At 54.0% G+C, this 22,621-nt stretch overlaps 7 protein-coding genes across 7 annotated transcripts; 3 read left to right on the top strand and 4 right to left on the bottom strand.

Annotated features, from left to right (window-relative positions):
- Positions 1-107: 107 nt before the first annotated feature.
- Positions 108-1,924, top strand: EsH8_III_001170 (uncharacterized protein; the record flags this gene model as incomplete). Its single annotated transcript, XM_083262895.1, has 2 exons — positions 108-1,190; positions 1,247-1,924. The coding sequence occupies 2 exons, from the start codon at positions 108-110 to the stop codon at positions 1,922-1,924; spliced, it is 1,761 nt and encodes a 586-aa protein (XP_083123382.1).
- Positions 1,925-4,146: 2,222 nt separating this feature from the next.
- Positions 4,147-5,029, bottom strand: EsH8_III_001169 (Alpha/Beta hydrolase protein; the record flags this gene model as incomplete). The annotated part of the gene is made up of 3 exons (XM_083262894.1): positions 4,147-4,476; positions 4,532-4,848; positions 4,921-5,029. The coding sequence occupies 3 exons, from the start codon at positions 5,027-5,029 to the stop codon at positions 4,147-4,149; spliced, it is 756 nt and encodes a 251-aa protein (XP_083123381.1).
- Positions 5,030-6,629: 1,600 nt separating this feature from the next.
- Positions 6,630-7,226, bottom strand: EsH8_III_001168 (uncharacterized protein; the record flags this gene model as incomplete). Its single annotated transcript, XM_083262893.1, has 1 exon — positions 6,630-7,226. The coding sequence occupies one exon, from the start codon at positions 7,224-7,226 to the stop codon at positions 6,630-6,632; it is 597 nt and encodes a 198-aa protein (XP_083123380.1).
- Positions 7,227-8,825: 1,599 nt separating this feature from the next.
- Positions 8,826-10,647, bottom strand: EsH8_III_001167 (carboxyl transferase; the record flags this gene model as incomplete). Its single annotated transcript, XM_083262892.1, has 3 exons — positions 8,826-8,948; positions 9,002-10,046; positions 10,097-10,647. 3 exons carry the CDS (start codon positions 10,645-10,647, stop codon positions 8,826-8,828), a joined length of 1,719 nt encoding a protein of 572 aa, XP_083123379.1.
- Positions 10,648-10,971: 324 nt separating this feature from the next.
- EsH8_III_001166 (acyl-CoA dehydrogenase/oxidase) lies at positions 10,972-12,300 on the top strand (the record flags this gene model as incomplete). The annotated part of the gene is made up of 2 exons (XM_083262891.1): positions 10,972-12,152; positions 12,207-12,300. The coding sequence occupies 2 exons, from the start codon at positions 10,972-10,974 to the stop codon at positions 12,298-12,300; spliced, it is 1,275 nt and encodes a 424-aa protein (XP_083123378.1).
- A 3,305-nt stretch (positions 12,301-15,605) lies between these two features.
- Positions 15,606-16,991, top strand: EsH8_III_001165 (uncharacterized protein; the record flags this gene model as incomplete). Its single annotated transcript, XM_083262890.1, has 5 exons — positions 15,606-16,029; positions 16,100-16,169; positions 16,254-16,562; positions 16,631-16,747; positions 16,811-16,991. The coding sequence occupies 5 exons, from the start codon at positions 15,606-15,608 to the stop codon at positions 16,989-16,991; spliced, it is 1,101 nt and encodes a 366-aa protein (XP_083123377.1).
- Positions 16,992-19,947: 2,956 nt separating this feature from the next.
- Positions 19,948-21,602, bottom strand: EsH8_III_001164 (uncharacterized protein; the record flags this gene model as incomplete). Its single annotated transcript, XM_083262889.1, has 3 exons — positions 19,948-21,162; positions 21,227-21,417; positions 21,497-21,602. 3 exons carry the CDS (start codon positions 21,600-21,602, stop codon positions 19,948-19,950), a joined length of 1,512 nt encoding a protein of 503 aa, XP_083123376.1.
- Between the last annotated feature and the right edge of the window lie 1,019 nt (positions 21,603-22,621).

Raw genomic sequence — 22,621 nt, 5'->3', positions numbered from 1 at the left:
AGAGTCATCTAATCGACAGCCAAATACGGCGAGCCTCGCTCCAAAACCTCTAGCTCGATTTCCAATCGTTCTTCCAATCCATCCTATTGAACCCGGCAACCGCAACCATGTCTGAAGCGCCGACCGACCCCACTCAGGCGACCGAGTCTAACCCCCCCGCCCCCGCCCCCGAGGCCGGCGAGGGAGGCGAGAAGCAATCAAAGAAGGGTGCGAAGAAGGCAGAGGCCAAGGCCAAGAAGGAGGCCGAGAAGGCTCGCAAAGCTGCCGAGCGTCAGGCCGCCGAGGCCGCAGCGAAGGCAGCCGGCGGTGGCGCGGGCAGCGAGGACCTGGCGAAGGACAACTATGGCGACGTCACGCCCCAGACCAAGGTCGACGCCGAGCGCACCAACCTGCGCAGCATCGGGGAGGGCCATGTTGGCAAGAGCATCAAGCTGCGCGCGTGGATCCAGAACTCGCGTATGCAGGGCGCCAAGATGTGCTTCGTCGAGCTCCGCGAGGAGCGGAACTGGGCCATCCAGGGTGTCATTGCCGCCAGCGCCGAGGGCAAGCCTGTCTCGAAGCAGATGGTCAAGTGGATCGGCAGCATCGCACTGGAATCGTATGTTCTCGTCGAGGCGACGGTACAGAAGCCGCTTGAGCCCGTCAAGAGCTGCAAGGTCAGCGAGTTTGAGCTGCACATTACCAAGCTCTACGTCATTGCACGCGGCCCCGAAGGTCTGGGTATGAGTCTTGCCGTTGCAAACCGACCCATCAACAGCTTCGACGATGAGGACCCTAGTGCGCCCGAAGCCGAAAAGGCCGTTGAAGAGGTCAAGGCCGGCGTCGAGGGTGTTAGCATTGACAACACTCCCAGTGCTAGCATGGCGACCCATCTCAACAACCCTGTCATGCACAAGCGTGCCCCGGTTCAGCAGGCCATTGCTGACATTCGCATGGCTACCCGCAAGCTCTTTGCTGAATATCTCGACAACCAGGGCTTTGTGCAATTCGAGCCTCCCTGTTTGATCGGTGCCGCCTCCGAGGGTGGTGCCAACGTCTTCCAGCTCCCCTACTTCGAGAAGAGCGCCTGTCTCGCCCAATCTCCCCAGTTTTACAAGCAGTTTGAAATTGCTGGTGGAAGAAAGAGAGTGTACTGTATTGGACCCGTCTTCCGTGCTGAGAACTCCAACACTCCTAGACACATGACTGAGGTCGGTATTCCCAAGATTCATTGCTATTAGGGGCTGGATGACTAACACATCACTAGTTCACTGGTCTCGATTTGGAGATGGAGATCGAGGACGACTACCACGAGGTCCAGACCATGCTCGAGAACGTCCTCCTGCACATCTTCCGCGGACTTAAGGAGCGCTGCCCCGACGCCATCGAAACGGTTCGCGCCGTCTACCCGTCTGACGACTTCCTCCTCCCCGAGCCCGGCAAGGAGGTCCGCCTCACTTTCGCTGAGGGACAGAAGCTCCTGCGCGAGGAGGGTCCCGAAGAGTATCGCAACGTCTCCGACGATGAGGACATGTCGACGCCCCAGGAGAAGGCCCTCGGTGCGTTGATCCGTAAGAAGTTCAACACCGACTTCTACGTCCTCGACAAGTTCCCCGAGGGAGCCCGTCCCTTCTACGCGCTCGAGGACCCCGAGAACCCCAAGGTCACCAACGCCTACGACTTCTTCATGCGCGGCCAGGAAATTCTCAGCGGTGGCCAGCGTATCCACATCCCTAGCGTCCTCGAGGCCCGTCTGCGTAAGAAGGGTATCGACCCCAACAGCCAGGGCATCAAGGAGTACGTCGATGTGTTCCGCAGCGCCGGTGTGCCTCCCCACGGTGGCGGTGGTATTGGTCTCGACCGTGTGGTTGCTTGGTTCCTGAACCTGCCCTCTGTTCACCTGACAAGCTACTACCCTCGTACCCCCAAGAGACTGGTGCCTTAAATGGTCAAAATGGTGTTGTGTAGGTAGAATGATATGGCCAATATGGCTATGAGTCAAGAATAGAACGTATTATGAATGAAATGCCCCCTTTCGTCATGGGTTTGATCGTGATTCGAATTATCTTATCAGATGCCAAGTGGACGACCACGTCACCTAGCTGTCTGCAGGTTCAGTTGGGAAAATATGGACATAAAGAAATTATCCCATTATCCAAGAACATATATGAACTTCTCCCAAGTCCCCTCCCTTCCATTGAACATGCTCGGCCATTATTCGATGCAAAATTCATCCCATAGTATCCAGAAGTACTTCTTCAATCCTCATCCCAGCATCCACATCCCATCCCAATGGTGCAGGACTACCCAAATCCGCATCGAGTATGGATGGTAGAATTCTCTCGATCGATCTGGCTCCGCGACAAGATTATATGCAGCCTATACGCCGTTTTCTATACCAAAGCCCTTTATTTTGTAACAAATATCCCTCTTAACATCACGGAGGCGACCCGAAAATGCTGGGTGGCCGGTGGCTTGCAATGCCGAGGATGAGCAGGGTCAAGCTTCCCTCTTGAAACTCCTCCCCTTCTATCCCTTGAACCAATGCAATACTACCGAGGGACTTTCTTGGCTATGGCTCGCAGATATTTGATCAGCCGATCAGCAGGAGGGGCGGTCGGGCCTGTCTTATACGGCAAGCGCGAACCGCTGCTTACATCGAGTCACTACCCCGGCATACTGCCACAACATCTCAGCAGATGCGCGTATAATCATCTAAACCCCCTTGATTCTCATTCCTTTTGGGGGGGCGGCTTGAGGATCGGCGTCGTGCCATCAAGACTATGTTAGCTGGCCACAGGACGACACGGGCTATTTCAACTAGGGGTCGAAAAGTTCTGCCTTGGGCAGTGCTGAAAGGACATAAGGAAACCTTCATCTTCCTTGTAGCTCGGTAAGATGCGGTTTGTTGGTCAAGATGAAGGGAGGTGCGCGCGGCTTAACAGCCTACAGTACCCAACAGGTGATACGACCTACCATATGACAAAAGGATACCAGCTCAAAGGAAATGATGTCGCAGGCACAAAAAAGAAAACCCCATGTTTCATTGCTGCAATCTCAAATAAACCTGGATAGACAGACATGCTGGCAATTAGGAATGCTTCAGATGAGAAGAATAGCAGGCTAGTCGGGGCCTTGTGGGGAGACGGGAGAAGACAAAGGGGTAAAGACTTTAAGCAACCATTTTACTCGTTTTAGACCAGAATAAACACTTTCAGATTACTGTTTAAACTCACTCAGTCTGTAGGCCACGCCGTTGAAGCACGTGTCGTCATTCCCAACATACCTGAAAAGGCAAATACAAGACAAACAAACTGGTTGAATAGTGGTGGGGTGTTATAAGTAGTGCTCGGGTGTAAACCGGCTGCAGGTAGACATACTGAAGCATGATAAATATGATGTCCTAGTTTTCGTTTGAAAAAGTTTTAAAGACAACGGGTCATTGGCCGTCACTCTCCGCGCTCACCCCTTCGAGCGCGCTTTTCATTGGGATCCCATTGAGTCTCATTATAAAAAAGAATCTATTCAGAAGCTGAATTTTGACCCAACGAGACAACGTTGAACCGCGTCAGCTGGGGCTAGTGACAGGTTAATTCGTCGAGTGTATCATATAGCTCAGGGGAAGTGAAGAAGATATGGCGGATGTTTCGCGGTTGCAGATCAGGGGGGGTCCCTACTCCAGGTTTCCTTGGAAGCCCCCGGTCAATGAGGTCGATGAACCATCAATGCTAGGTCTGCCTCTGCTTTTTCTATTTGAACTCGGCGTGCGCTCGAGAAGTGTTTGTCGGCTGACGGCTGCTCCGGAGTAGTGAAAGTCTCGATCCATGTGCATCTCACACCGACTTTCATGATTTAAGTTCATGCTTTCACTCGTTGGCACATATTCGTCGTCCAACGAAGCAATCGAGAGGCTATGAGGCAAGTCTAGTCAGGCTGGCTGGCCCGAGGACTTTGATCTAACAAGAGCCTGGACGCAGTGAAAGGGAGGTCAATCTTGAAGTCTTGATAATCCCAAATGTCTATATCTCTGGGTCGTGTCTCCTAAAACGCACACACAATGCCTAGCAGCATAATACCGAAAGGCTCATAAATTAGAAAGATTTGCATCATAGTTCATCATTCATTGTCTTTTCATATCGAAAATACATGCGTAGTTCTTAGAAGTTCTTAGAAGTTCTTGCCGAAGAACTCGAGGACAGTCTTGTAGCCTCGAATGTACTCCTCTTTGACCCTCGGGTCCTCCAAGTCAGAACGGGCGGCCATCCATCCGTGGATCTGGTCCTTGAAGGTCTCAACGTGCTTGGCAACACTGAGGTTGTCCTCGAACTTCTTGACGTCGTCCTCGGGTTCGTCCTTGGAAGCAAGCAGGATGAGAGGAATCTTGATGCCCTTGGCGTCTTCGGGCGCAACCATGGCGGGGTGGATCTCGGCACCGACCTTGAAGGGGTTGCTGTCGCCAGAGGTGACGAGAGACACGACCTTGCCGCCCCAGCAGTACTGCAATTTCGTTAGTCCTTGAGATGCCCCATAGCTTCGGCCCACGGAAACTTACACCGAGCACACCAAAGGACTCGAGCGAAGAGAACTTAGACTCCACGGCCTTGACATAGTCGGGGACCTTGCCGGCGATCTTGGGGGGCGGGAACTTCTGGAAGAAGCCGCCAAGGTTCTTCTGCTTCTCCTCCGTGTTGGGAGGGAACCAGTCAATGGGGCAGGGTTCGCCTTCAAACCAGTCCGGCATAAAGACGCGATACTTCTGCTTGTCGCTAGTAGCTAGGATGTCTGCGCCTTGGATCGTCTGGTCGAAGTAGCCGAAAATGTCGTATATAACAACGATGGCCTTCTTCGCGTCGGCGGGGCCGGTGACGTCTGCAGGTTTGTTTGGTTAGCGACGCCAAGATCTTAGAAAGGCAATGGAGCCCAATTGATGAGTCGACGAACAGGTCTTGTAGCCTCCTATCTCCTCATAGGTGCCCTTGGCTTGGTATCCTTTGGACACAACGGGTGGGATGTTGCAGCAGGACTCGCTGTGACCGTGTTGGGCTGGCATGGTGGACATATTGGCGGCTCGCGTCGAGGACGACTTGTGATTCTGCTGCGTGAAGGATGACGGTATGGATGGGTTGCAGCAAGGAGAAAATCTTTTGGGTGCAGCGGAAACCGAAGGTGTTGGCGATCGTGAAGCAGGTGTGGGGTAGTGAGCTGGTTTTGGGAGAAGTGACGATCTAGATAGAGCTTGCGAAGCGGAGCGAGCGGCTTTTGCAGTTTGGGAAGACATATATACTGTATGCAGGCTAGACTATTTACTGGAGGGGTGCGGGTTCCGCCTCGCCGGTGTTTAATTACCTTATTGGCAAGTTAGCCGATGGCTGGGGCAAGCTCTTGCTGCTTTGTTTGGCGGATGGCCTTCCCTTCGCAATTGGAGGCTCCATGGAGGGGTAAAATAAGGGGGTTGAACTGGGTAGGAGGGGTTCGTGGGGGGGTGATGTCAGCACAGCATCAGTGGCAAGGATCAGGAGGGAAGTAACCCCGCCATGATGGGCCTCGGCCGCCCTCTACTCCACCATTGCCGGCGCCGGTCCCGAGCTAGGACGGCCCTCTCGGCATTGATCTCTTGCTCAAAGATACGGGGGTATTATTTGCCAATGCCAAATCGGAATAATGCAAATGCCATAACATACGAGTCTGCGAATCACCAGGCCTCGCTGAGCGGCAATTGATGCTTGGCTGCATTCATGCATCAGCACCTTCTGACCATCTCAAAAACCTGTGCCAGGATTCCTTAAGAATATGACAATAAAAGGCAGCTTTAGTAGTTGTATATTAGGAGTGCCAGGGAGCCTGGTAGAACCCCTATATACTCAGAAATCTCCTATCACGGCTATACTGCCAGACTAAGTGAAGTTCGAGAGCAGTTCCGCGTTCGAATCGTTAGTTTCTCATGTTTCCTTCTTAGTTCAAGCAAAACATAGGCAGATTCTATGAGGCACTTTTGGCTGGTCGTGATGACTTTGTTCATGGTTTCCTTGCCAGTATTATATTGCACTAGCTGTGTTTAAGCTTAAGCGCATCTCCAACTGGGGCCGATCAGATAAGGGGAAACGCTTAGCGGATGTCATAAGTCAGATCGATGATGGGAATACGCTTCCCTGAAATGATACCGCGGGATTAACAGTGCATTGCTGGGAAACATTGCAGGTAGAGGCTTGCTGTATTTAGGACGACCAATAGACGCCAAAGTCCGTCTGGAGTGATGCGCCCCCCGAACCAGCACGTGGAAAAACTAGAAGGATCTTATCTCAAAACCTTTATCGTGGTTTCAAGGATAGTGCAAGAAGCAAGTTTTTAATATCGATATGCAATTGTAAAAGGAACCACAAGGTTTCAAGGTACTACAGCAGCATGAGAGGTGTAACTAACTGAAAGAATGACAAGCATAACTTTCCACGGTAGATGAACAGGAACAACCTTTGCAAGTTCGACCCCTTTCCCTTCTAACAACCACCGACCATGACCTAAATCAATTTTGTAATGCGCCGACACCAGAAAAGTACCTGCTTAAGTCAAGTTACCCACGCAAGGTTCAATTTGCCTGCCTCCGATGGCCAACGCCCAGTTTTTCCAACCGAATACCTCAAGGCTCCAGAATCTCAAACATCATAGCCGGAAGCTCTCAAGTCTTCCAACGCCTTGGTAACAACCATTCCGTCCTCCTTGAACGCCAATTTCGCTGCCGCTTCACCAACACCAACCCAGATAATCTCAAATTTACCCATGTCCTCCGCCGTCCTCCCCTCAGGCGCAAGCTCGCAGTTTGCCTCAGCCACGAAATAAAACACCATCTTTATCGCACCGGAATATGGATCTGGGTAGTGACACACAGCTGTGGGCTCTGTTTCAGTCAACGCTTCCAACACCTCTGGGGCATCGGGAGGCCCTCCCGCAGCTGTCGCCCTCGTCCTGAGCCGTATAGTGGCAGGCCTCACGACGATGCCCGTCTCCTCGTGAGTTTCGCGCAGCGCCGCCGCTAAAAGGTCTTCGCCAATATCCTTGCGCCCTTTGGGCAGCTGATGGATGCGGTGAGCTTTGTTGTACACCAGCAACACGCGCCGAGCATTTATGTCGACTGTGACGGTACCGCAGCCGATGATGAACTCGTGGGAGGGGTAAAACTTCCTGCCGCGGGCCATCTCGTTGACGGTTGATGCATACATCTGAGGTTCTTCCGGTAGCGCGGAGGGTGCCATCTTGCCGACTTTGCCCGTGATGACGTGTTCCCTTGTTTTGTTGTATTTGATGTTGGATGAGGGACAGAGTCTGGATGTGTAAGGTTCCAACGGGATGATGATATAAGTCTTGGTTTTGCGTGATTATAGTTGTCTGTTCCGGAATGGGGCATGGAACAAAGAGGCCCCCCCGGCAGCTTCGTTAATCTGGGTCGACGAAACCAGATTCGGTCAGCACACCGACTAGGGTGGTCTTCATATACCCGCACATGGCATTATGGCGGTGAACCGTATCACGAAAGTCTGCTGGCAAAAGGCTGGCTCACTTGAGCTGGTGACCCTTCTCCATCTGACGTCTGCCTTATTGCCCCTTCTCCCGTAACCTGCTGTCGACTCTTGCAGTCGCACACCATAATCCACAAGCCAGAAACGAAACTCCGATGAAAACCTGCGAAGCGCAACACTGCCGCACCCGCCAAAGCTCGTCGAGGCAAACCATCCCACCATCTGGAGGCTATTTCCGTACTAGTAGCCCGGAGGAGAGAAAGTGAAAGCTCATAGTGCAGGGCTAGCTCGGCAGGCTACTACCGGTGAGTGACAGGTCGGCAATCGGTCTGACTGGGGTGTGGCTGTACTGCATGGGTCGCCCACAAATCGCATTCGACCTGGGAGAGAATGTTGGAAAGAAGGACAGCTGTTTGGAGTTGGGTAAAGCACGGTGTATACCACGTGTGTGAGAAGAAGACCGAAACAAATGCGATCAGTCATCTCTGACAAGTGGTGAGATATCTGGCTAGCAACTTACAAGCGAACGGGACCGGCCTCTTTGCTGTCATGGCCGGAGACCCATGTCGGGCAGATCTAGTCGCGTGTCACCTTATCACCATACATCACATACTCAACACCTGACCAAACTAGCCCAGTCTGCAAGAGTTTTCGTGTTCCGTGAAAGTAATGGAGTGTACGATGACCATACCTCGGATAACATATATTCGCACATGGGCAAAACAAACAATAGTGGAGTGTGTGTATCGCACGAAAATAAAAACCGAAAGATAAAGGGGGAGGAGCACGTGTATGACCGGAACTATGGCCACTTTTGGTTGTGCTGACCAGCAAAGTGTGTAAGTGCAATAGAGGAGCTGTGAGTGATAGGCTGGAAACGAAGAGAAAGACTGGAGCGAGGAAGCCTGAGATTTTCACCGCCGACATTCGGCAAGATGCTGGTTGGCGGGCCTTCGGAGGTAGTTCCGTATGGGTGGATTGGATTCTTCCCGGTCTACTGCAGAACGTTCTCCGCGAATCCAAGTCATGGATTTCTGAAGTTTGCAGTCTGGCCTAGAGACGGGTTACTCCGGAAGATGGAGGTGTTCTAGTCTAAATGGGGATCGTGGCTTAGCTGCAATCTTTCTATTGTCAACTGGTTTTGCTTCATTATGCCCTGTTAAGCTGGAGACGAGTATGTAAAAGCGCCTGCTTAAATTCTTTCTAAGCCGGTCTACCGGGGCATGAGAAAAGAGCCTTTTAAAATGACATTGGCGACGGTTCTCGTAAGTAAGATGAGGAAACAGTTTTCTTCTTTTGCGATTCCTTTCTTGATCGACTACGGGCCCGGTCACTTTACATTCTAAACACGCCAAACTTGGTTTCACCGGCCTTTACTTCATTCCGACCCGACATGGCTGCCCTCAAACCCAAGCCCAGGTATTTACGTGTGTGTTGAGGGGGAATAATGCCGTCATCCTACAAGCAATGATTAGCAATCTTTGACTGACATAATAGACGAGGCAACTCACCCATAACCTTGCCGACGAGTATGTTGCGTCGCTTTCCCGCTCTATCCTTTCCTTCAGCTCCGGATCAACTTTCTGCCCCACTGTCTCCATCACCGCAGCCAGCTGCTCGCCGCCCATGACACCAATACGTGAGTTCGGCCACATCCACAGGAAACGGGGACTGTAGGCACGGCCACACATGCCGTAATTGCCGGCACCATAACTACCACCAACAACCACCGTGAACTTGGGGACATCGGCACAAGCAACGGCAGTGACGAGCTTTGCGCCGTGTTTAGCAATACCACCGCGCTCGGCGGCGGAGCCGACCATGAAGCCGGAAATGTTCTGGAGGAACACCAACGGGATACCGCGTTGTGCGCAAAGTTCAATGAAGTGCGCACCCTTCACGGAGGATTCGGCAAACAGAATACCATCATTGGCAACAATGCCGACCTTGTAGCCATGGATATGGGCAAACCCGGTAACCAGGGTCGATCCAAAGTCACGCTTGAACTCGGAGAACTCGGATCCGTCCACAATACGAGCAATGACCTCTTTGATGGGAAGTGGTTTTCGCAAGTTTGTGCTGGCGATACCTAGTAGCTCTTCTGACGGGTACAAGGGCTCGGCGTAGTTCTGCACAGGTGCCGCTGTAGAAGGCGATTTTGTGGGCCAGTTGAGGTTGCTGATGCTCCGCCGGGCAAGTGTAATTGCATGAGCGTCGTCAACTGCCAAGTAGTCTGTCACACCGGAAATAGAAGAGTGCATCTTGCCTCCTCCTAGCTCTTCAGCACTGATGACCTCACCCGTAGCAGCCTTCACAAGTGGTGGGCCAGCGAGGAAGATGTGGCCCTGGTTCTCAACAATGATGCTCTCATCACTCATTGCCGGGACATATGCGCCGCCCGCGGTGCACGGACCCATGACGACGGAAATCTGGGGAATCCCCATGGAGCTCATCCTAGCCTGGTTGTAGAAGATACGTCCAAAGTGATCGCGATCCGGGAACACATCGGCTTGGTGGGGGAGGTTGGCACCGCCGCTGTCGACCATGTAAATGCACCTGTACACGGGTCAGTGATGATTTACCGAGTGCGGCATTGAACTTCCTACGGCAGTTTGTTCTCCTGGGCCACAGCCTGTGCTCTCAGATGCTTCTTGACCGTAATTGGGTAGTAGGTTCCGCCCTTTACTGTGCTGTCATTGGCAACAATCACACAGGTCACGCCCTCAACAACTCCGACACCTGTGATGATGCCACCCGCAGGAACGTCGGCCTCGGGGTACAGCTCGTGAGCAGCCAAGGGCGACAGCTCCAGAAAGGTCGTGCCGGGGTCGATCAACGCGGTGACCCGATCGCGCGGCAGCATTTTCTTCCTCGCAAGGTGCTTTTCCCTCGCCTTCGCCGAACCTCCGAGGTGTACCCTCCGTGTCAGATCCTGCATCTTCTTCATGACCTCGCCCATCTGTCGTTCATTCTCCTTGAACTCTTCGGAGGTCGGGTCGACATTGGTCTGGATTCGGGAGATGGCGCTTGCCTGGTGCGGCGGCGTGAAGGTCGCTACGGTACGAGCGGATCGCGGGAGGCGGGGTGCCTTGAACCCTGGCCGTGTCAATTGACGCGACAGGAGCAGGATATCCCTTGACGACCGTGAGAGAGACATTTTCGGGCGTGTGTGAGGATATTTTCAACTGTGCAGCAAGCTCGATTATGAAGAAGACGAACTGCATTTGCCGACGAAGCCCTTGAAGACGGGGAAGGGGAGGTTCGAGGGCCGCTCGCTTGTCGACGGGATACCATGCCAGTGACGTCCAATGGATGGCCTCGGCCCGCTAGAAGCCGCCCTTAGCCGAGCACCTGCTTGTCCCGGGTTGGACCTCAGCCCGGCATCGAGCCAAGGTAACTCAGATCATCAACAAGGAGAAAGGTTGTTTTTCGATTCCTTCTTTTTCAATTCATTTTCTCCCATTTGTTACGAAGAACAACCATGTCGAGTGTTCGAGTATTCAGATCGTTGTCGCGGCCGGCGCGCCAACTGCGACCCCTCGCCACCCCCGCCCTCCAGACCCGACAGCATTCCTCCAAGCATCCCAAAGGATTTGAAGCGCCGTCACAAGCCGACCTTGCCGAGCTGCGCGAGCGTGTGCAAGACTTCACGAGACGCGAGATCCCGGAGGAGGTCGCCGCAAACACGGACAAGAGCAATGCTTTCCCCAATGAGATGTGGCAGAAGCTGGGTGAAGCTGGCTTCCTGGGCATGACGGCCGACGAGGACGTCGGTGGTCTGGCCATGGGTTACCAGGCACACTGTGTCGTCATGGAGGAGATCTCGCGTGCCTCTGGCTCGATTGGCCTCAGCTACGCCGCGCATTCTCAATTGTGCGTCAACCAGCTTCAGCTTAACGGTTCTCCGGAACAGAAGCAGAAGTACCTTCCCGGCCTGATCGCCGGCACGAGCGTGGGCGCGCTGGCCATGTCCGAGTCCGGAGCCGGAAGCGATGTGGTGAGCATGAGGACAACGGCGACAGCGGTTGATGGAGGCTACGTCCTGAACGGCTCAAAGATGTGGATCACCAATGGCCCTGATGCCGACCTCATCGTTGTCTACGCCAAGACAGAACCCGAAAAGGGCTCCAAAGGCGTCACGGCATTCCTGGTTGAGACCAAGACCAAGGGCTTCAGCTGCGCAAGGAAGCTTGACAAGATGGGCATGCGGGGCAGCAACACTGGCGAGCTCAACTTTGACTCCGTCTTTGTCCCCAAGGAGAACATCCTTGGCAAGCTCAACGGTGGCGTTCGAGTTCTGATGGAGGGCCTTGACCTCGAACGTCTCGTTCTCAGCGCCGGGCCGTTGGGAATAATGCAGGCCGCATTGGACGTGGCTTTGCCCTTCACCCACCAGCGAAAGCAATTCGGCATCCCCATCGCTCAAAACCAATTCATTCAAGGGAAGCTCGCCGATATGTACACAAAACTCCAGGCGTCTCGAGCATACACTTATGCCACGGCCAAGGCTGTGGACGAGGAGGGATCGATCCGCACACAGGACTGCGCAGGAGCCATTTTGTATGCCGCTGAAAGGGCCACGGAATGTACTCTAGACAGCATCCAGCTTCTCGGCGGTATGGGCTACGTGGAAGAAATGCCGGTCTCGAGACTATTGAGAGAGTAAGTGATCAACCCATGATGCCCCTTGTATCTCGGTTGCTAACACGACACCAGCGCAAAACTGTATGAGATCGGAGCCGGTACATCGGAAATCAGAAGAATGGTTATTGGAAGGGCGTTTAACAAGGAATATGCCCATCTTGCATAAAAATGAAAACTTGTCACCTGGGGAGCATAAAAGAGCTAGTTTGTAGACTACCAAAAGAAATACACAAACAATGTCACGTGTAGAAAGAATCGAGCGACGAGAACATCATGTGTTGCGGCAGGGCAGGCCTCGCGACGAACTGTTCACGTTCAGCTTCCCAACTCTCGCTCCTCTCATTGGCAGCCCCGTCTGCCTTACAACATCCGGACTGAATCGCAAAGCGGCGGCAAGCTACTTGAATAGAGCCTCGAGGTCTATTTTCTTGGGGTATCCCCCCCCGCTTTGGACGCTTGACTCTTCGCATCGCCCGTTTTGGCATTCAAACCGCCCTAGACGCCGTCCGCCCTGGAGATTCCGACGGCGTTCTTGGGGTTCGCTGGCTCAACCTGGCACAGTTTCAGGTTCGTCCAGTTCTGATCCGGCTTGGACAGCAGCAACGGACTGAATCAGAAGGAGATTTTTGTGTGAGAGATTGGCTGATTTATGCGTTTTGAAACGAGGCAGATGCTGTGAGCGAGGGCCCTTGCTGTTGTTTGCAATACAGACAGGTGGCATGTTGCTTAGTTCAAGAGAAAAACACGCAAGGAAAAAAGCCTAACGCTGCACAAGTGCTATATCCGTCGTCTATCACAGGATGCACAGCGCACAACTCGTTGGTGGTACGCGTGAAAGAGTTGGGGAAACCTGAAAATGGATTTCATCGGATAGCGTGCGTTAGTCACGACTACATTTCCAACAGTCCGAGTTACTCTGCGTATCCGGTGACCCTGTCAGAGTAAAATGATGCTTTGCAACTTTCTCTCTCTAAGCATACAATGACTGGCTATCTTTACCGTTACCACGGCGCTAAATGGAGCATAGCTGCTGCGACTCTCGGGAATTGGTTCCGCGAGATGTTCAAGTATAACCAACTGTCGTCAAGAATGCTATCAAGCACATGGAGACTACGAGCAGAAGGAAAATACAATTAAATATCGCAGTAATGTTTGAGCTGTCCTCAAGTATATGTTGACCGAGGTCGGCTTCGGCCTGTTGTTAGCCTTATCGATAGTCTCGATAAATACCTTGGTAACAACAGGCAGTGGCTCGTCCTCAACAAGTTCTCTTATCGAAACAAATAAAATGGGAAATTTGAATGGAGCTGGAAGAAGCGCCAGACGGTATTGGTGTGGTTCACTCGTGCATTCTTCTGCAAAATCAAGAAACGTTGAAGAACCAAGGGGGTTGTATAGCTCCTTTGCTGAGTAGATAGCTTTAGCCAAAAAGCGCCTAGGAACCGACTCATAGTCAGTAGCTGTCAGCTTTCCTTATCTCTCAGCTGAACACTGGAACCACATCCCAGGCTTCGAAGGTGGCCGGCCATTCAGTACACCTACTGTCCAGATGTCAGGTTCGTAGAAAAAGACTTGACGAACGGTGAGAAGCCCGTAACATCAAGATGGACAATGGGCAAGAGAAAAGATGTCGGAAGTTGAGTTTCACGGACACGTACATGCCGCCTCCCAAAGCTTTGACCAAGGTGACACGCAATGGATGCATAACATGAACAATCTAGAACACAGGGTGAATGCGCACGTGTGTTGTGGGTTGGTGGGTGGTTGGCTGTGGGCGTGGTGCGCTTCCAGAGCCCCCAAATTGTTAAACAACGGCAATTGCAAGCGGATAACCTAATGCGGCATCCCCGAGCCGGCAGACTGGTCCAGGATTCAGAAGAGCCCAGAACCGGACCCGGGTGTGGTTCAATAGAACGACAACGATGACCGGAGTGGTCGGGGGGTGGTGGCATGGAAATCAGTAATGTCGATCAGTCAGCCATCTCTCGTCGGGCCTCGTGTTCAGCAAGAGCCGATAAGAAGTGGGTAAACTAGATGACGGAGAAGCCAACAGGGCGGAAATCCCAATCAAACATGATGGCGTGGCATTGTGGCAGGAAATGGGATGAGAAAAGCAGGCGACAGATATTGGGCACAGCCATCAGGCCGCTCTCGGAACTGGAGCTCAGCGGAAGCTCTCGGTCGTCCAAGTGTTGAGAAGGCCAGATCCCTTGGCCTCCCTTGGCCGCCCCCGGCCCCCGGTCCCCTCCCCCTACATAGTAACATCATGGTATTCTAGAACTCCATCCCGTGCAGGAAAATCGGGGTAGCTGTGGAGAAGGTGTTTAAAGATTACCCAATGTTTCGCCCGGAAGTGACCTAAAAAAAAAGTTGGAGGTCTTCTGTGTTCCCCCCCGGGACCCTGTGGAGTAGCAAAGATAATAACGAGAACCTTGAACGGCTTGTGACCCGTCCTAGACGCACCTGGACGACCAAACAGGGGTTTAATGGATTTCTCGTCTGGCAGACTTACCTTACACGCCACTGCAACCCAATGGACATTCACTCCCAATTGAGCGTCTTCAAGGGGGCTGGGGGCGAGAAACAGGCACCTCAGGCCGTAAGTCTCCCAGCCGGGCAATCCGGGATGGGAGCTGCTGCGACGTCCCCCAAAGCAAGGTGCCCTCCAGGCGCTCCAACCCACCACGCCCACGTCCAAGCCCAGCCCCGCCCCCGGGTTGTGGTTCTAGCGGGCAGTGGGCGGTTGCATGTCCGCTCGGGCTCTAGCCTAGCTCCGGGGGAGCCCCCCGCGAGGCAGTGCGAAGAGCAGCTGTGAAGGCCGAGACGTGTTTCCGACCTGAGACGCGTCCACCTGCCCAAGTATCGTGAACATTTTCCGATATCGTTCCTTGTAATCGACCAATTCACACGATCTAGACCTGCTCTGTCTTACATAACCCGCCTTTACTCTACCCAAGTTCAACCTTCTCATAAACGAAGCTCCTCCCCCTCCCCGAGCTTCCAATTGTCCCTCCGCCTTTCCCACACAACCCCCAAAAGCGGCGAGCCACCTCCATCAGACCCCGGATTTCAGCGCATTTCCCAATGCAGGCTGCCCTTTAGACGATCAGAGACAATCACCTCCCTTTCGCTTGCCCCACGTCATCAACCCCACCAGAGCTCCTCAAATCGTTGCTTTACTTTACTTTCGTACCCTGAATCTGCCAGCTTTAATCGCCAATCCCGCCCTGCTGCGGACAGCTAGTTTTATCAGCTCGTACGAGTTGCCGCCCGGCAACAGTAGCCTAGTGACATCATCCCTCTCGTGTCAATTGCAAAAATAAACGGTTCCCGAGAACCCAACGGCCATTACCTTCCCCCCTTCCCCTTGTCCGGGAACCTTGAACGAACGTTTCCTGTCACTCCCTTGCGACGAGGGCGAAGACCACACAAACCAGGCATTCTACGAAGCAAAGCAGACAAGCCGCTACGATGTTCCGTCCCCTCAGTGCCCGCCTCGCGCGGACAGTTCGCCCCATCACCCAGCACGCCCAGATCCGCGGCAAATCCTCCCAGACTCCCGCCGCGGCCACAGCAGGCCTCTCAACGGCCAGACCCCAACAACAGCAACAGTCAAGATCCATCAGCGGGAGCTCCAACGTCAGGGAAAAGCCCCATCCCGGGCAGTACTCGAGAACCGACCCCGATGTTACGGTCGAGTACCCCGAGGACCACGAGCTCCCCTCAAGTCAGCCCGTTCGCGGCCACGGCGGCGGAATTGGCAAGCCCACACTCGCGTCCTTCTCCCTTGAGGGCCATGTCGGCGTCGTAACCGGCGGTGCCCGCGGCCTGGGTTTGGTAATGGGACAGGGCATGGTGTACTCGGGCAGTGACCTCGCCATTGTCGACCTGAACAGTGAGTTCCGTTCCTCGTTCTTCCTTATACCCCCGCGTACCAAGCGGAACGAATATTGACACCAAGACAGAGGACGAGGCAGAACTCCAGGCCAAGAGTCTGATTGAAACGTTCAAGAGAGAGAACCCCGAAGCGAAAAGGTACGCGATCTGAACCCGCTCCCTCCTGCCTCCCCAAATTTGAGAAGCATTTAGAGAAAACTTGGTCCTAACAGCACATCACAGAACTCCCAAGGTGACTGCCCACTACGCAGATGTCTCGGACCCCGAATCCGTTGACGCCTGCATCGCCGAGGTTATTGCCGCTCACGGCAAGATTGACAACCTCGTCACATCGGCCGGCTTCACCGAGAACTTTGATGCCGTCCACTACCCGATCGACCGCATGCGTAAGCTCTGGGGTGTAAACGTCGACGGCACCTATCTCTTCGCCATCGGCGTCGCGAAGCACCTCATGGAGCGCAAGACCCCCGGCAGCATGGTCTTTATCGGCAGCATGTCTGGCGCCATCGTCAACATTCCCCAACCACAAGCGTACGTTCCACCCTGTCCCGGGGGGAGTTCTGGGAAGTGTAACACTTGGCTAACATGTATTCAAACAGTCCTTACAACGCCGCCAAGGCTGGTGTCCGCCACCTGGCTGCCTCTCTCGCCGTCGAATGGGCTCACGCCGGCATCCGCGTCAACTGCATCTCCCCCGGTTATATGCTCACAGCTTTGTAAGTGCTTGGAATCATCGTCGAATGGTCTATGGGAACATTTACTGACACCACCTTCTACAGGACCCAGAAGATTCTTGACGACAACCCAGACCTCAAGCAGAAGTGGACATCCCTGATCCCCCAGGGCAAGATGGGCCAGCCCAAGGACCTCATGGGTCCCGTTACCTTCCTCCTGTCCGACGCCTCTCTGTACGTCACGGGCGCCGATTTGCGCGTCGACGGCGGTTACACCGTCACATAAGCGACGAAAAACTGCATTTGGCGCCGGGAAGAGGGGGGGGACAAGGAACAAGGCGGACAAAAAGCTGTAGTTGCGTCTTTGGTAGTAGACCGGACGGTGTTTTGCCAGAATGACTTGGGCAACCCGTTGTTGATAGACAAGCAATCGAATTGACACAAAATAACATAGAAAGGCACTCGAAAGATTCAATCTAGTCACACAGTAATCGTTCTTGGTCCATCTGGCACGTGAATGCAAGGCCGAATACACGGCCTCGCGCCGAACCGCCGTCAGCCGCCGATAGCTCAGGCGAGAGAGCCTATCCTGCCGGCCGGCACCTCCTCTCCCATCGCATCCCCATCCCAAGCATAATGCGCTCGAGTTCACCGGTGCGAGGTATTCGGTGTGGACTGGTCCCACCCACCCGGCCCTCCCGCCTCGAGGCATTCCATCTGTGAGTGGCATTTTGGAAGGAGGAGAGCAGTCTGACATCACAACCACACCCCCCTCTTCGCAGGGAAACACAGCAAGATGACGGTGATGTGATGTGGTAAAGAAAAGAGAGCAGGACAGATACGACCCTCCGGACGGGTGTCACCCACACACCACCTTTTACCTCCGCCTCCTGTATCAAGACCGCACACACATATATACAAGCCCAAGACACACCATAGAAGAAGAAAAAATGCACGATTGAAGGCGCGTGGGTGGGGTGGGAGTTGATTGGGGTGCATACATGCTGCCGTGCAACGGCAATGATGCGGCACTGAAAAGAAAAAGGCGGGATGTGGAAGGTATCGGGATTGGGGGGTAGGGCAGGAGGAGGGAGGGGATAACGTAGGCGAGTACCGAAGCACATCCAGCTCATGCACGCGGCGGCGGCCTGCCTGCCTTTGCATGGGTTCACATTCTCTTGTCCACGTCGGGACTTTTGGCCCCTAGTCTAGTTCTTGTGGTGGTGGTGTGTAGGGCAGGCGACACACAGCCTCATCCTACTGCTGGAACCAGATGGTCGCGAATATGTTCATGCTCCACTGGTGCCGCATTGTGGCAACTCGGGTGCAGCGCATCGCGCCGCATTCCCGAGGGATAAAGAGAGAGAAAAGGAGGGGAGAGAGAAGAGCAAGGAAGGTGGCCAAACCAACCGGATCAGACAGACAAACAGAAACGGCCCCAAAACGTTGGGACCTGATTCTTGCGTGGAAGTCCGAGGCTCACCCCGAGCTTCTCCCCCTTTCTTACAACATGATGCCAAACATACATATCAGTCCATTCCATCGCCATGTTCAACAGCGCGCGTCCCTGATGAAACCCAAGACACTTGAGATTCAGACGCAGTTCCAGAAGGATGGTGTCGCTTTGACAAGGCTAATGCAACCTGGCACCGTCGTCAGCACACGTGGGATGATGTCCATATCGGCGTGGACGGGCAGGAGGGAATGAATCGGTTGCGAGATAGCTGGCCACGTGAACATGTGAGCTCAAGACGCCGTCCGTTCCTACCCACTTGAGAAGGCGAGTGGCTTTCATTATCGCCCTCTCGCTAGTGTGGGGGTTTGTTCCGAGTTGCCTGGCAGCTGGCTACCCGGAAACCTAGCTATGAATTGGATGAACCTGCTCTCCCATCACACCTTTCTTCACACCACCAAGTCGACGACAAGGTAGAGAATTTGAAGCTAGAGGTGGGGGTGATGGTTTCGCGATAGCTTAGTCAGCGGCCGGTTTCCAACGGCAAAGCTCATCTGAAGCCGGTGAGCTACCTCTTTAAGGTTGGGTACCTACCCCGCAACGGACAGCCCTGTCAGCTCCAGGGTAGCTTCCACAGCTCCCATCCCATCCAGTCAGTCTGCTGTGCCCCTCGCGCTCGACATGGCAGGTCAAGGCCAGGGCGTGGGGGCATCTGCTATAAACTTACGGGATGCATTTGGAAACCCCCAGCGAGAGGGAATCCATGGATTTCTGTTTCAACGGGACTTCTGCGCCCAATCCATTTTTTGTTGCGTAATGACTTGCGTCTTCGGGGCATCGGCTTCGAGACGTCCGCCCGCCGCCTCCCTTGTCGCAGACAATAGACCTCATGACCGGCTGAGCATTGCTTTTTGTGCCCCCCTCCCCCGTCACACACCCCTTTCACTTTATCTCGGTCTGACGGCCGACAGTGAGAGAGCTGCGATGGCCATGCCCTTGTATCCTTGGCTGGCCTTCGTTGATGCCCTTATCGAGAAACGGCGAGTCAGGCCGGAGTATGAGGTGATATTCTCGGCAGAACTGTGACCTGCGAGCAGACGCCTGGTGAGCCTGGTGAACACGCCGAGTCAGCCATTCATGACATGTCCTTTTTAGACCCGGACTCATGCCCCTTGCTCTGTTTCAGTCTAGACAGCACACATTTCGTCTCGCCGCTACTTTGCCAGCAGAACGGCATGTCGAGTGTCTGGTCACCGGGCATTTTGGGCAACAAACATTAATCGCATTCAGGGCGGCTATCGGATCGGTTGGCCCGCTACCCGTGCATCATCGAACCAGGAGCATGTCTCCGGCGGCATACGCTCCTCGAGCTTTGAACGGATTCGCCACTGGCTGAACGTCTGTAGACGCAAATGATATTCTCTTATAGTGTAACTCGCTGTCCCCCCCTGTAATGCTTGCTAGGCAATGGCCCAACAGGGGCCTCGAACCGTCTGTAATGAGAACGCCCCATGCGATGCAAACCCGCCGATCTTGCCCCTATCAAGTGTCGGCCTTGTCGAGTTGATGAAAAGAAAGAGAGAAAAAGGGAAACAACAAACGTTGGAGCTGCCAGGAACAAATGTAACCGCCTGGAGCAACCGGCTCTTGGGAAGTCAAAGTTTGCGGATAAGTCCGACCATTTTTATGTTCCCCAAACTCCATGAATCCTTTTGATGCAGTCCGTACCTCTCGAATTAGTACATAGATTATAGGTTGATGAAAAATAGCAAAATTCGGCTCGTGTGTGTTATGACCTAGGTTTTGGCCTGTCTCCGATGCGCTGCTTTTCACGCTCCAAGAGCAGCGTCAACTGGCTTCTTGTCCTTGCCAGTGGTACGTCGGGGACAGAGCTTGGCATAGTCGGTGTGAAATGCGACGTTGAAGACGTTCGCCGAGGGGTGCCCCTGGGATTGGCTTCGTCGTTGAAAGAATCCAAAGCTTCCAATGCACGTCGATCGGGCTCGCCAGAAATCGAGACCTGACCCATGGCTGCAATATTTGACGTTTTCGATGTAGCACTCGATAGCAGCCCTTGGGAAGGACCGCGGCCTATGCTTGCTTCTCGCGGTCGATAGGCCTCCGAATTCGAAGAGGTCCTTTCCATGCGTGGAGCCGAGAAAACGGAGCGCGATGATGAGAATGACCCAATTCCCGGTGACGAAAGCGCGGGTGACCCAGACAGGATGTGAGTGGGCGCCCTCGGGTCGTCATGCTTCGCCCTATTTCCGTCGTAGCCCGGCCGTTCGACTGCAGGCTTGCTCAGCGGCGCGGGGGCCGGCGCCCGAACGCCTGCTTGCACAATGGCCGGGGTCCGTTGCTCCTCAACTAATGGGGGGGATTTCAACGAGTTTGGCGTTTCCGACATGGAGCGATTCGCGGGTCGCTTCCCTAGAGCTTTGGCGCTAGGGGGCTGTTCGATTCCCTCGGAACCGGATATGCTCTGGACGATAGTCTGCTCGGTGTAAGGGTGCACCACGTTATGAGTCCCAACGTTTTTGTACCCGTTTGCAGAACTAGCCTCCTTGGCCATGACGTCAGAAGCAGTCGAAGACTGTGAGCTCATCCTTCTTGGGAGGATCGGCCTTCTCTTGTTCGCCGTCGAGGCCACAAAGCGTTTGGTCGGCGTTGCAGGTTTCTTCTTGCCGGGTTTCACGGGCGATGCTATTGATGAGATACGCATCTCCAACCCGCTAGCCGCCGTGCTTTCTGACGAAGTCCCCTCGCTAGTTTTGAAATCCTCGTCAGCGGAGTCATGAGGAGATACAAAGCGAGCCGTCGGACGGGGACCGGATTTGGAATCGCCCCTAGACTTCTTCAGGATTGGATGCGGCGGCGGAGGTCGAGACGACGAAGCAGATAGCTCCTTCAAGGCAGATTGCTCGGAAATCATCTTGATATCCTGGTTTAGCCGCTGAGCGCTGAGGAATACGTCAGACTCGTGTTGGCTGTTGAAACGAGGCGTCTGTGCATTATAATCAGCAAAGTTCAGTGTTATTGTTGTTCTTGTCAAGCAAGGTGTGAAGTACCATGGGCCCCTCCCAGCGGTTCGGTGAGCCTTTGAGAGGCACGAATGTTGGGCCATAGGAGATGTGTTCCCAGATTTTGGCCAGGGTGGCGCCGGTCAGTTTAGACCTATCGCTACCCATTACATGCCACCAAAAATTCTCCAAACGGCGGGCTGTGGGATCAACAAGCTTCAGATTCGTTGTGGTATAAACTGCACTCGAGCATTAGTTTTGGGGGCCAAGGCAACGCGGACAAAGACGTGGGTGGCCATGTATTGAAATTCAGCTTACCGTGCCACATTCTTATTATGAAATCGGACGAAAGAGGTTGTGAATGTGATGCGACATCCTCGTAGATGCGCCTGTCATCTTTGACAAAGCCCTTGGGTAAATCCATCTGAAGGGAGTGTGTCCTCTACTGAAGACGGACGGCCAACGGCAGGTAGAGGGCGGCTAAAGACTAAGAGGAAGAGAGAGGAGCGGAGGGTGCGGGTGGACTGCAGGGTGGCATAGATAGCCCCGCCGTGGTGGGCAGTCTTGCTGAGTGCGATGGAGGTTACCTGAGTTGATCAAAGGCGGTCATGGTCGCTCTGCACTTGGATCAAACGTGGTTGAGTGTCGGTGTAATTAACGGTTCGGTTTGAGACGCGCGAGCAAGACGCGGATGGCTGCAAGTGAGAGGCAAGCTGCAACTTGGGTTGGTCACTTTATGCGCGGTCGACTGCGGGTAGATGACAAGCGGGAGTTTTGTTGAGATGGGCGACGATGCACTTGAAGTCGAGGTTTGGACGAAGAGAGCAAAATAGACGAAGCGGCAAGACTCGGCTATGGCGGGTTGTCAGGACGTCGATGACCGTTTTCATGAATGTTGGTTTTGGTCAGAGGTGTTGCATTGCCGACATGTGAGGGCCGGCGCGGGATGGCTGAGTGATTCTGATAGTAAGCCGGTCGATTGGCGAGAGCATGTAAGGTGTGCGCTCCCGAATGGATGCCGGCGAACAAGAGCCGAGAGCAGGAAGACGATAGGCGTCGGTGTTGAGACGAAGTGGACGGTGAAAGACGGAACTCTAGGCAAGGCAAAGTGCCCGATGGCGAGTTCTGAGTGAGTGAGCGAAGAAGTAATCAAGGCGAGTGAGTGAGGTTAGGTCAAGGGCCCGCAGGACACTGCAAGCCGCCAGTTGCGGTTGGTGTTGGAGGTCGACCTCGGACCTTGACAGGTAAAAAGAGCCAGGGCTATCGCAGTCGTGTCCGCGGTGGAATCCTTGATAGGTCGGACGACAGAAGAGACGGATCTCCGAAGCCTATGCCCCCATAGATAGGCGTATATTTTGTTGCCGTTGTAGTAAAGGGGCTGGCATTGGGCGAAGGAGGACGAGAGGAGAAGGAGGGTAAGGAGGAGGGGAGGCGGCGTGGATG

This window comes from Colletotrichum jinshuiense, chromosome 3 (assembly GCF_051148585.1).
Source record: "Colletotrichum jinshuiense chromosome 3, complete sequence".
NCBI lineage: Eukaryota > Fungi > Ascomycota > Sordariomycetes > Glomerellales > Glomerellaceae > Colletotrichum > Colletotrichum jinshuiense.
The sequence above is the reverse complement of the archived record's forward strand: the minus strand, read 5'-3'. Positions and strand labels throughout refer to the sequence as shown.